The sequence below is a fragment of the Protopterus annectens genome, chromosome 7.part0 (genome assembly GCF_019279795.1).
Source record: "Protopterus annectens isolate FY-2018-M chromosome 7.part0, PAN1.0, whole genome shotgun sequence".
Taxonomy (NCBI): domain Eukaryota; kingdom Metazoa; phylum Chordata; order Ceratodontiformes; family Protopteridae; genus Protopterus; species Protopterus annectens.
The window spans coordinates 170,520,382-170,534,157 of NC_056739.1; the positions used below are offsets into that span (position 1 = coordinate 170,520,382).

Here is a 13,776-nt window from a genome sequence, read left to right on the forward strand (position 1 = left end):
GCTTCATCTGTGGGTTTTTGGAGAGGACAGGACTAGAAATTTTCTAGAAGCAGCACTTTGGTCCTCTCTACATACTTTTGAAAAGCAGTACAAACTAGATTCCGTCTCCAGGTCTAGGTTAAACTTTGCTGTGACCATTTTCCAGGGGCTCCTGGTCTCTGCTCCTTCTACCTCCCAGTTTTTCTAAGGTATGGTAATCTACCAAAATAGCTCAGGCTACGACTGCAGTGATTAGAATGAACATAGTAAAGTTGTGTAAGTAAACTTACCATAACAGTTTTTTTTATGCCAGGATGTAGTTAGTTATTTATTACTGCTCCTGGCTATCTCCTGTCTCACCCTTCCCCTTCCTCTCTCAGTTGGCATGAAAGCGCTGAAGGGTTTGGCACCCAAACCTGTCATTTTAATAGCCAAGCTCAAGCTGACTTATGGTTTCGGCACAAGGAATGTGCCCTGAAGCTTTGGAGGCTGGCCAGATGTTAATTTATGCAGGATATAACTCCATGTAAGTCTAAGCTACTGCAGCAGTGATCATTCGAACATGTACTGTTATGGTAAGTTTACTTACACAACTGTGCTGTCCGTTGTTGAATCCTTTAGCTCCCAGACAGTCAGACATTTACAGTTTTAACAGATGTCAGTTTCATCATATTTTGTATAAGATTTTGCTTTATTGCTTAAACTAACCTTCCTCAGTCAGGAATTCCTGGATGCATGCATTCTGTGATGTCTATTTATCTGCTTCTTTAAACTGAGGTTTTAATGTAAATTGCTTCCCTCTCTGAGGCTTATCAGGTTGTTAACACTGTGAAAGTGTAGAAATTGTACACAGAGTACAGACTTGTTTATAACTGGGCAATAATGGGTTTTTTTTAGGTTTTCTGTGGGAGATCTACAGGTCGTATAGCAGAATACCTTACTTTGTGAAAATGAAAAGAAAATAGTAAAGATCTTAAATTTTCCCTTACAGCTCACTTATATGCTCTAAGAATTAAGTAGCAGAAAGAAGTCAATATTTTTGCTAGATAGAGACAACTTGCGCAGCATATTTTTGTGTGTTTTGTTGTACTCTTAATTTCGCATTTTCACCAGTCTGGTATTTGGTTTGGGGATTGCACAGAGAAACTGTACTCACATTTATCCCCTCCTTTTTTCCCCTTCTGTGGCTGCTATTGTTTCTTACCCAGGAAACACAGCAGGAACCCATGGCCGTTCAGACTCTACAGAAGAAGACCCAGGAGCGCCGCCAGAATGTTAAAAAGTCACTCCGGGTAAGGAGTTAATTTTGGCAGCATTTCAGTAGAACGGTTTGAGTAGAAGTTAATTTCTCAGCATTCCTGCTTGCTCAGTAGCAAGTTGTAGTAGAAAGTATTTTTATACGAGTAATGTATAAAATAAGTTCATGAGTTTAGATGTAGTGAGTTCCCTATTTCTAACTGCAGAATATTTTGAAATGTTATTACCTCCTGACTTTGGCTGTAGTAGTTGTTATAATGCTGATGCACTTTGAATTTTCTACTAAGGAGAAGTTATTTTATTACTACTTTGTGCACCAGTCTTGTGCACATTTATTTCTGTATATTTTTATTTGCTAACTCTGAGGTAGTGCACTGTTTCACATGAACCATTTTCAAACTCGGCCCAGGGGCATTCTGTAGTTTAGGTATTTGCTCAGAATCGTACAGTAGCCAAATAGAGGTTGAATGAATTAAAAACTGGCCATTCCATGATGAATAAAGTGATTTATGTTCTAGAAAACTCGAAAAACGCAAACCGTTTTACTATGAAAGGATGGCAGCTTCTTATAACTTTATAGCACTTTATCCAAGGAAGAACCTGAGTAATTTATTCTTGAATCCGTCTGTCATCCATGAGTGGAAAAAGAAAATGTGCCACTGTTATCAAGATTGGCCGCACAGGGGTATAGCAGTTAGCTTTGCTTCCTTTTAGTTCTTGGCTTTTATTTTTGGTTACCTGTTCAGGTGCCTTTGTTGTGGAATCTGCCTGTCCTTCCTTTGTCTGCTTTGGCTTTTTTTTTTGATTGCTACACCTTATGGTTATGCTGATAGGTGACAGGTTTGCCACTTTGTTGTGGTCAAAACCTCCACCCACTTTATGCCCATTTTGTGACGTTACAGGCACATCAGGGGAAGGCCGATGTCCTCTTTTCCTGGTTTCCTTTGCAATCACATTAAATTAGCAGTGATTTTTTTTTTAAATAAAAAAACTGGAATTAGAGATTTAACAAACTCTGATAGACTGTGTTTTTAAAACAGAATACCAGAGTTTGTACAAAGTTTTCCAGTCTACCGGACAATTGGTTTGATTTCTGGATAGTCCGGAAAAAAACCTTAGTAAGTGAATTGAGTGTCTTCTAGGTTGCACATAGGCTTGTGTGAAGGGCTTGTGAGTGTGCATGTGTCCTCTGATGGATTGGCATCCAGTCCAGGACTGGTTTCATTCTTTAAGCCTGTTGCTTGTTAAGGAAGGCTTCATGTCACCTGCAACACCGAATGGGATAAAGTAGATGCAAGAAAATGACTGAATTCTAATTGCCATGTAATTAGGCAGACATGTTGTAGTATATGTCTTCTGGGATGGACACGATAACAGTAGATCTTGCATTTTAGTTTTAACTTGGTCCACCTTGCTTTCCAAAGCTGTGCTCTTTCTGTTTTAAAACCAGTGCTGTTTTTATGCATATGATGCTACTGATATAAGTGGTGTGAGACTTCTATAAATCCAGTACTGGCATGAATTCTTCTTCTGTCTGAAAACCGGTATTAACACAACAACTTTCCAACGTGGTATTATGCTCATTCTTGCTCAAGTCCCCTCGCCAATGAAAAGGTTAGAAAAGGGAAGGAGAATCTCAGATCTACTGAAATATCTACCTTCTCCCATTAAACTGATTAGCAAGTATACTTGTAGTTTACAAATTTCAGCAAAAAATTTACATGCAGTATGCTTTTGTTTAGGGGCTGAATGTTGTGTTTTTTGCCAGAGTTGTGCAACTAGAGTAAGCCTATAGATTTATAGATTAGTACTAGGCTAACTGTTCTTGTGGGACATTTTGAGCATAGCCAATTACCCCATGTTTCAATCAAACCCTGCACCTTGTGTCTGTAAGGTAAACACCTTAGTTATTATGCCAGCCTCCCATTTAAGTACAGGCTAGCTGTCCTTGTGGACTGTTTAAGTCTAGTCAGTTTCCCTTAGTGAGAATCAACCCTGTATTCTTTGTCTGTAAGGTAAACACCATAACCATTATACCAACTCTGATCAGAGAAGATATGATATCACCACCCACGTGTTAATCAGGTAGGTACACTGGACACACACACTCCCTTTTTAGGGGCGACCTGGAAGTAATGTCTGGTTAAGTGAGTTGCTCAAGGTTACACAGCAGGCAAATGAAGGATGAGGGAATCAAGCCCTGTACCATAGGAACTGCTCCTCACAGCCTTAACACTGTTTGCCAACTGCCAGACTAATTAAGCTGTTTGAAAGACCTTGTTTAACTCCTAACCTATTAAAATGTAACTGTCAGAACCATTATTCCTTAATAGATCTATTATGGAAATGGTTAACAATGACATAGGAAATCTTCAGACACTGGATCCAAGCCAGTTTGGCTTTGGTAAGGGCAGATCATTTCTGATCAACCTGTTGGATTTCTTCAAGAAGGTCACCAAAGCAAAAGGAAGGGGGCAAAAAGATGTATATTGCTACGTTGACCTGGCCTAGGCATTTGATCCAGTACTCCACTCTGGTATTGAACACAAACTCATGGAATTGAGTATAAAACAAACTCATGGAATTGAGTATAAAACAAACTCATGGAATTAGGTATAAAACCCTGCGTCACCTGATGGAAAGTCAGGTGGCTCTCGGACAGGACACAAGAAGTTAGAATAGGGGAGCCCACCTCTGTAAAGAAGCCGGTCACTAGTACAATTCAAAGTCAAGGCCAATGTCTAAGACCTGTGGCTGATGTATTTGATCTTGATTACAAGCTAGATGCAGTCATAGAATCTCCCCAAGATACAAATAGAAGGCCAGACTCAAACAAATAATTGATGCCAGAGCCACAGTCTGAAACTCCGTGCCAGGAAATGCATAATAGTACCGTTTGGGATGCTGGCCACCCCTGGAAACTGCCTTATTGATAACACACCCCTAAAAGTAGATCCAGTAGTTAGGGATTTGGGGGGAATGCACGTGGACAGCAACCTGGCCTTCGACTATCATATGTCTGTTAGTAGAGAAATCATTCTGTATTGAGCATGTTATAAGCATGGTTATGGCATTTAGATTCAAGGACATCACAATTCCACTGTATTCAACCCTCATCAAACCAGTCATTGAGTACAGTGCCCACTTTGGTATGTACCTGACCAGGCATGTGCAACAACTGGAACATCCACAAAGATTCCTCACAAAAAGGATACAGGGGAAGACAACATATCCTGTGTGGATCACCCTCAAAGCCCTATCCCTGTACTCAGTCTCCTACAGACTTTTGAGAGGTGATCTGTGCCTTCCTTACAAGGCATCCTTGCATCCTACTGTGATGGACTTGCTGCATATCTGTAGAACAATATCAGAAATGCCCTATGTAAGTATTTAAAAACCTTGCTTATGACTTGAATAGGACAAAGTGGAGGGATTGGTATGTGTTGGAACAGGCTTCTCTTCTCTAACCCAATTCAAGTGTTGTTTGGATCAGTGGATAGAGAATCAAAAATTTGCCCTTGGTTTAGCACTGAGGCCCCAATCAACAGAGGCAGCCTGTAAATGCTTGACCACCCAGCCCAAACCTATATATACCTCTTAGAATAATCTTAAGGTCTCTGAACTTGTCAGATATGTTTAGAATGAATAGTTTGGCTTTAAAGGGCCCCTGTAGTAGTTAGCCTAGTCTGTGAACCTATGGACCTATAAAATTTCTAGAAAAGCATTTGTTACATATGGAGTAGGTTGCTTTATTGCTGATAAGTTAACTACAGTGATTCAAATATCCTGATATGAAGGAAGAGGAAAGGAGATAAAAGATGCAGTCACTGAGTCTTGTAAAACAAGTCGTTCTACCAGTTCAGCAAAGGCTGATACTTCCACTTTAATAGCTGTCATAACATGAAACACAAAGTCTGCCATTCCTTCAGGAATTACCATAGATAGATAATTATCAATGAAAAACCTAGTTCTGTTTTTCCCAGAGAGGTTTTGTTATCTTTTCAACCATTCAGTATCATTCTTCGGGTATCTAACCAGTTACGGATCATAGGCTTTTTGTAAGGAAACTTCAAAATTGTTTATAAAGCTGGATTGGTCGGATAGCAGCTAAGGCCATTCCCAAGTTTGTGCAGCATTGGTTGTCTTTTCGCATAGAAAAGATTGATCATGCATGGTGCTCATGAAGGGTAGTGAGAGAGAGAAAAAAAAAGTGTGTGCATTTTGAGGTTGAGACTTCTGGCGTTGAGTAGCATTACCCTTAGATTTTGGTTACCTGTGCTGGTTACGGTGGTTTTATTTGTCCTTTGAGCCTTGCCTAAAAAAGGCACTATGGGGACGGCAAGAGCCTTGGCCAGTATTCAAAAACCTAGGGGTGACAGGTGCAACCCATCTCTGGCAAAACAGCGAGGCTTGTCCATCATGTCATCCAGGTAGATAGACACTGGATCCCCTTAGATTGACACCAGAAGCTAAGCCAATTGTTGAAATTGATAATTTTGTCTTTGTATTGTGGTATCATTCTAGGTGAAGGTAGTATGCTACTCAAGGTCAGGGTCATACCAGCTTGGGCTACATGATCAGAGAGCTCCTCAATGTCTCTTTTCATGTAGTCCAGGGAGGTACGTCTTAGATCATTCACACCAACATGTACAATGACAGCGTCATACTTGTACTTGTTCTGGAGTGACCTAAGTGCCTGTGTTATGTGGCGGATCCGAGCACCCGACAGGCAGCTGACAGTAACCTTCTCCTTGTTCAGTCTGGTGAGTGGAACATCCATGTGCCTTACTATAGAGTCTCCTATTACTAGCGTGTTAGGTATGGTGTTTTGCCTTAAGGGCTGTTGTGAGGCACACTGCTGAGGTGAATTATGTGTTTTCTGGCTTGTGATTGGGGGTGCAGGTTGCTTGCTTGTCTACTTTGGAGGGCACTGTTTCTTTTTCAGATTGGTACCTAGTACCTTCGAATATGTTTTTGTGTATTTATGCGTATGTTTTGCCGGTGCTTGTTTTGTAGATTCATGTGTGACAGGTGGTATGATGCAAGTGTGTCCCTTATCCTCTTGACTGTCTGTTACAGTCATGGGTTGAGAGCGCTTAGCCTCCAGTCTGGCTGTGTATTTGTATCTCTCACAAGTGTTTGTGTCTAGAGGTAAGAGGAGAGGGTTGTCTGTATACATGAGGCAGTTGTGACACTGCCTCAGGATGCCCAATTCCACCAGATGAACTGGAGAGTACACCTGAAGCTGACCTCTGGACATGCATTGAAGAGTAAATTGAACTTAAGTCCTGCGGACGATCGAGGGTCCTATGCTATATTATAATAGTGCTGTCTAGGAAATTTGGAGAATAATAGTGCTGTCTAGGAGATTAGGACAAGTGCTGATTTCTGTTTTGCAAGTGCTGCAATAAGAGCAGCTGATCTGAAGCACTTGAGTTGAGGCTTGCCTAGTTCTAAGGGAAAATTTACAGTGCAGAATTTGTGGGGCTGGGAATAGTATAGCCCAGCTAACCGGCGCTGCCTGACACTGCTCTGTGCGCTAGACCACACAAAAAGAGAGTTGCAGGGCTTTTCCTCTAGATAAGTGAGGAAAATGAGTACAAGAGCTGTTTTTCTCTAAGCAAGTGAGAAAAGTAAGTACAAAAACTGTTTTCCTCTAGGTAATGAGGAAGATAGAGTGCTATAGTAATTAGTAGCTTATTTAGTGCTTACAAGTTCTGAACAAGTGCTGAGCATGAACAAGCAAATTTAAGTGCTAAAACTAAGAATCTGTACCTGCACTAGATGAGTTACAGGACAGAAATAAGTGCAAATACAGGCTTTCAAATCATAAAGTTGAGAGAGATGGAAGAGATTGCCCAAATGGCCAATAACTACAAATTCTGGGCCAGAACCACTACTTATGTGGTAGACAGGTTACCTAGTGCTTACCACTCCCACTGATAAGCTAGAAGGCTTCCCTCCAACACAGAGAGGCTTGGGGGACTCAGAAGCTTACATACAGTCCTGGATACAGCAAATCTGTATCTGGAACACTAGTTACAGGAAAGGTAGGAAACAGGCTTACAGTTTTTTTTTGTTTGTTTTTTTTTGTTTTACAGAAAAGTAGCAAAAACAGTAGTAAAAAAATAATTCACATGCAGTGCAAGCTAGCACACTTGAGTATGCAGCAATATTAGACCAAACACAGTTTAAAAATGCAATTAAATTAAAAAGGAGTAAAAGCAAGTGCAGAAAGAGTTTTAGGTAGAATGCGGTAAAGAGATGGGACGGGGGAGTGTCCCAGATCAAATCTACAGTGGGGCAGGCAACTGCAAAAGCCACCAAATTTAAACTACAAACCAAAAATTGGAGTGTTAGAAGTGCAAGAAAAAAAAAAAGCAGGTAAAAAGAGAGAAAAACTTAAGGTAATCAAAGGTAGAATTTAGGAAGAAATCAGTTAGAGATCAGGTCGGAACTTGGCAAGGACAGGACCAGGTCTTAAGAAGGTGGTGTTTGAGTTCCAGTTTCAAATGGAACTTATGGGGGATGCTTACTTTCAGTGGAAGGGAATTCCAGGTGTGAGCTAGAGTATTTATATAGGGACTTAATATTTTTTGACGGCTTATAAATGTCAAGAAGATGTTTGTCAGATGTATGAAGTTGACGTTGGGGGTTATATAGAGATACGATATTGGAGATGGAGGGATATGACCCATATGTTTGTGGATCACAGTTACATAGTCAGTCAAATACCAGAGTATTCAGAAACTGGGAGTTACATATTGAGTCAAATACAAAAGTGTATTCAGAAACTGGGTGTCTGACACCAAAAACAAACTTGAGAAGTCGAAATCACTGCTGACAAATTGGGACTCCATGCAATAAAATTTGCTTGTAATGCTGTTACTCATGAAGGGTAGCCATTTTAGTATTGTTTTGAGAAGGTCTGTGTGGCTGAGAACAGAAAGCTATCGGTAGGGTGTAGAAGCACAATTACTGGATGCTTATGTTACACTGAACTTACTTCTTGGTTAGCTTGCAGAAGATATTGCAGCATTGTGAAAAGAAAAGCAAACTAGGATCAAGGAAGTTAGTTAAACAGGTGTTTTCATACCCCAGCTTCTTAGTGTTCAGGAAGGTGTCCCGCAAGCAAAAAAATACCTTTTAACTATTTCATTTTAAAAGTGAAAGTTAGTGATCTGAGATTGAAGTTCCATCCTGTTTACCATTAGGACTAAGGCAGTGAAAACTTTCCCAGGGTAGCAAGACCCTCTTCTTTTCCCCATAAAGCTGTGATGCTAAGGTCTATCTCCAGATTTCTTCAGCAATGCACTTAGTCACGGAGAGAAAACTGAATTTTGCTATCCATTTTGTTTCTAGTGAGTTTTTGGAATTCTTGGTATGAATTTTCTTCTAATAAGGGAAGTTTGTTCCTTTTATCAGCTTTAAGAGCCTTTTTGAATCTTTCATGTTATTTTTTCTTGTTCTTCACTGCAATTGTCCACACATTTTTGTCACCTTTTGTGGGGTTTTTTTGTGCTGTTCAATTTTTAGAATTCAGGCAGGGTACATTAAATACCTGGGCTGTGGCAGTTCTGTTGTTGTTATTACTGAGAATTTATGTGGTAGATTTTTCACCATTATTACTTAGTTCATTATAGATGAACGATTTTAACGATTCCAAGAGTTTTAAGAAATGTAAATTAAGGAGATCCCACCCTGCATGTTTCTCAGAGGAGTGCAACATATGATCCTCCTTCAAGCCTTCCACTTTGAAAGACAGGTGCAGTTGCCTGGATTTAGAGAGACCCAAGGGTACTGTGGGACCTTGGACTTCATGGGTCTCCTGCCCCACCCCAGTTTTTGTTCAGTCTTCCAAATTTCAAACTTTTAAGAGGATGTCATCTCCTTCTGAGCAGGATGCTCCGACTGTCAACATGAAACAGTGGTGAGGAATTTCCCATTCTAGTCTGTTTTATTTCCAAAAAACCTTGGTCCATATCTAACAGTATCCTTTCTGTTGCATCAGAACCAGAATTGAGAACCACAAGCACCAATTCCATGAGACATTGAGTGTAGAAGATCTTACACCACTGATTTGGATTAAAGTAAAATATAGAAAGCCTTCATTTTGGAGCACCATTTGTGGTCCACGTCTTCTTCCCTACTAGAATCAGGGTAAGTAGCTCACCTTCTCCCAGACATTTATGTCATGGCACCCAGGCTTTTCTCTCCTGGACCCTGTCAGCTTTTGGTACCAATTCACTGACGGTTCACTAACCAATGCTAAGGTTGACATGACTTGTCAGAGCTGCAGCCCTAAATGTCAATCTTTCAAGGTCATCTGTGCTGTTTGGGTCAGGGCAACAAAGTTTGAGTCCTTTGAATTCATAGAGCCTTCAGCTTAGACATCGAGACAATAATGCCCTTGATGTTGGCATTTTGATTCTCAGGTTTGAGGCCCCCACCCTCATTAGGTCCTTGACACCTCAGTGTAAAGATTGTTAGGGGGCCACAGTTTCTTTTGGTCCAAGCTCCAACCACGTTGACCTTTAATGTATGCTTTCTGTCTGACTTGACTATAACCATCTGTCCATTAGGACTTCTGCCCAATCCCTACTCAGTACAGGATGCTCTGACAAGAGGTCCTACTTGGTGATCCCATTTGGCATCTGGCTTAGCAGCTTCTGCCACCTTGGAATCCTCTTTTATGAAGTAGTTGGATAAGTGCAAGAGGAAGCATCTGGACTCACCAATGGAGCCCCCCACCCTGCATGTCAGTGAGGATAAAGAAGTAGAATCGTCCTCTGTCATGGGGAGGATCCTAAATTTAGCAATATCCTTGAGATGATTTGCACAAAGATGAGATGGGCCCCCATCTCTCAGTCCCCATCTGAAATCTTTCAGGAGTAGGCCTTCCAGTCCCCTAAGTCATCCTCTTGGAAGCCCCCCCCCCCCGATAAGATTGTGGCATCTTGAAAAACTTAGATGTGGTGGTCTCATTTCCAGGGGGACCAGAAAGGATCCTGAAATAACCAAGAACTGGTCGGAATTTGCTTCCAGACACAAATTGTACTCCGTAATGAGTGCTGCTATTTTGAAGAAGACTACCATTCCAAGAAGCCCAGAAATTCACCAACTGAACAAAGTTACATGCCTTAGATTGCATGAGAAACATGTCTACTGAACCTCTTCATTCACCTTATGGGCAGTAAACTAAATATGTAATTTTTGTCTGATTCTAGAGGGACTTTGCTCTGGAGATGTGGAAGACTATGGAGTGGCTGGCAGAAGAAAAAAGAATGAGAAGCTTTTCTCATCTGTTTTGACCTCGTCTTCCTTAACCAGCTTCTCCAAGCTCCTTTTGATGGATAGGACATTGGGGCATCAGGCACTGGAATTACATTTGCACATTATTCTTGCCACCATGTATGAAAGGCAGGTGAGAGCATGTTTCAAGAAACTTGCATATACACACAGCAGTCCTGCACTGTTCTCCCTTCTTAGTAAGTACTTTATGAAATGTTACAAATGTTGCACATGAGAACTGGGTACTGAGGCACACCATTTCTGGAGAGGGCTGACCAGATATTCAGTCCTTCCTGGGGAGTGTTCACTTGAAGCCCTGCATAACTTTATTTCTTCACACCATTCTTTAAAAGGAAACCCTTGTTCTCGTAGTCATATTGTCTCTGTCCCAGACAGGGAGTCATATCATATGTAATGGACAGATTTGGAAAGAGTCTGTGCACTTTCATCAGCTGTCAGGGACCTAACTGTTTAATTCACCTGCTACATTTTTCAGTGACTCTGTCAAGTAAACTGCACCTAACAGTTTCTTTTAGGAATTCATTAAGGCTGAGGTTTCTGCAGCAACCACCTTAAGAAACTTAACAGCCCACCTAGTCCATAATTGGAAGCTGCTCCAAGAGCAGCAGGATCCACTATAGTTGTATGCTGGCATGCTGAATATGTCTCACCACCACATTCACTGAAGAAATAACGATGACCTCCATCAACTATTCCTTTAAAGGCCTTTTATTGTTATCGAGATATCTGAACACCTGAAGGGAGAAGCGAGAAGGGACAAAACCTGCATGGCTTTGAGTGTTTGTATTTCACCTTCCACAGTGTTTGGCAGAATGGGGAGGAGTCCATGTTGACCTTGTCTACAAATTAAGCTGCAGTTGCAACAATGGTGGTAATAAACCACCTGTTTGCTTCTGTTACATCTTAACAAGATTGATGGCCCAGATGGAGTACAGTGGAGCTTCCAAGACTCACAGCACTCCTGACTCCTTTCCTGACTGCCTTTATTTAGAAGTGGTGGAGGTGATCAGAGGAGACATTTCCTTCATGTATCCAGCAGCATATCAAAAGATCACCAAAAAAGCATGGATCAAGAATGTGATGACTTTCCTTATCCCTCTGATATTTTCATTGGTACCCTTGCTTGATGTTCCATTTAGTCAGAAACATCAGGCAAGGAATGAGGTGTGAAAGAGTCTTAGAAAATTATCCGGCCAGGAGGTCTTGTTAGACCAAGGAGCTCTTGGTTGCTTTGTGTTTTTAGTTCCAAAGAAGACAGGATACTTCAGGCCCATTTTTCAAGCAATCTCATTCCTTCCATTCTTCTTTCGTAAGGTCACCCTTTAATCATTCCTCCTTTGCTTATCCATAGAAGATGGTCTTCAACCCATGGGTATTCAGATCTGTCACACTGACGTCAGGGAGGAGGTGACAGCAACCAACGCCGGACTAAGACTTTGGAACTCAGGCCGACTAACCGCCTGACGGTAGGATAACCCAAGTGTAATGACTGCAGCAGTGTTTACACTCGAACATCTACATTTATGGTAGGTACAAAACTGTACTTTTATTTGACAGCCGACTTCAAACTACTGGCTACAAAGACCCAGCTATCTGCAAGGAAAATACTGCAAGCTCTGGGGTTCATGGCCTCTTGCATTCTGCTAATTCTATATGCAAGACTGCATATGAGGAAACTACAATGGTATCTAAAAAGCCTATGGTGTCAACATTCTTGGGACCTAGAATCAATGATTCCCATCACTCCTTGTATAAAGACAGAGTTCCTTTGGTGGGCAGAGGCCTGCCACCGCAACAAGGGACTGCCATTCACTCTACCCCCTGCCGCCCAAACTCTAACAACAGACGCATCAGACTATGCATGGGGGGGCTCATTTGGCAGGGCAGTGCATTCAGGGCAAATGGAACCCGAGTCAAATGCACTTGCATATCAGTCAAAGAAATGTTAGCTGTGCAGAATTCTCTGACACCATTCAAGGACTACATTGTTCCAGGACAATTATTGGTAAAGACGGACAACACCACTGATGTTCATCGTGTTACCCTGCTGCAGTCATCACACTTGGGTTATCCTGCCGTCAGGCGGTCCCGCAATCGGCCCGAATTCCAAAGTCTTGGTCCGGAGTCGGTTGCTGTCGCTTTTTCCAGTGCGCCAGGGGTATACAAGAGGCATCCAACACCATTTTCTTCATCCTTTCTTGCCGTGCGGTGCCCAAAGCAGAAGCAGTTCACAAGTGCCGGTCGGCCAACACCTGAGATTTTCTATTTGAATTTCAGTCTGAAGACTTCAATAAAGCTAAGTACCCCATTGGGGAACATTTTCTTGCCTCAGTCCGATGTCAGAAAAAGTTAACAATTGCATTTCTTGTGGGAAACAAATACCTTATAAGGACTTCCATTCCTATTGTATTCCTTGCCTAGGCCCAGACCACGACGTCACAGGTAGTCGGTTTTGCGCTAGGTTTAATAAACGCACTATCAAACGCCGTTTTGACTTCGCACGGCATTACTTTGGTAGGAAATTTAATTATATCATGCCGTCGGAGCAACCGACGACCGCAATTCTTAAAAAAACGCAAGGATAAGGACAGGCAGCCTAGGAATAAGCCAGACCCCGAGGCCTCAGCTGGGCCTGTCGCCGGTTCTCCAGTTTTCAGTGAGGAGCCTACGCAGCCCCTGACGACCGCAGAGCTGGAACCAAAGACAGCTGCCGACTCCCAAGCAGAGTCTACTAGGCCGACGCAGCCATCTACTGACACCGGAGCAGAATTAGACACCGGTACAGAGGAAACACCTTTGGTTGCAGAAAGTGTCTTAAGACCGACTACACTCACCATTAAATCTTATGCTAAGCTTAAAACTCCTTTAAAACCTAAGAAAACTGTTCATCAGTCTACAGGTCAAGGCCCCATGCCCAAGAAACAGATGCTTAAGATGGCTAAAGATTTAATTACCCTTATCAGGGGTTCCCATCCCCCTCCTGATAAAAGACCAAGACAAGAGGAGGATTATGCATCCTCTGGCCAGGTTTCTCTCTCCTCAGATTCTTCTGAGGAACAGGATTACACTTTTCCACCTTATGAGGATTCTGATGCTGAAGACTCTATTCCCTCAGCATCTCCCCCTGAAGACTACTGCTTTGGGGAAACATTACATACCATGAGGGAACATTTCCACTGGGAAGGCCAGGATTACTCAGATTCTAAGAAAAGGCTCTGAGAGTTCCTT

At 41.9% G+C, this 13,776-nt stretch overlaps 1 protein-coding gene across 3 annotated transcripts in view; it reads left to right on the plus strand.

Moving 5' to 3' along the window:
• LOC122806319 (ligand-dependent nuclear receptor-interacting factor 1-like) overlaps positions 1-13,776 on the plus strand; it is a 345,063-nt gene that overhangs the window by 184,231 nt on the left and 147,056 nt on the right. For all 3 annotated transcript variants that reach the window (XM_044076637.1, XM_044076635.1, XM_044076636.1), the window contains exon 3: positions 1,188-1,271. In XM_044076637.1, the coding sequence (XP_043932572.1) occupies positions 1,188-1,271 (84 nt within the window). The remainder of the gene's footprint in view (positions 1-1,187; positions 1,272-13,776) is intronic.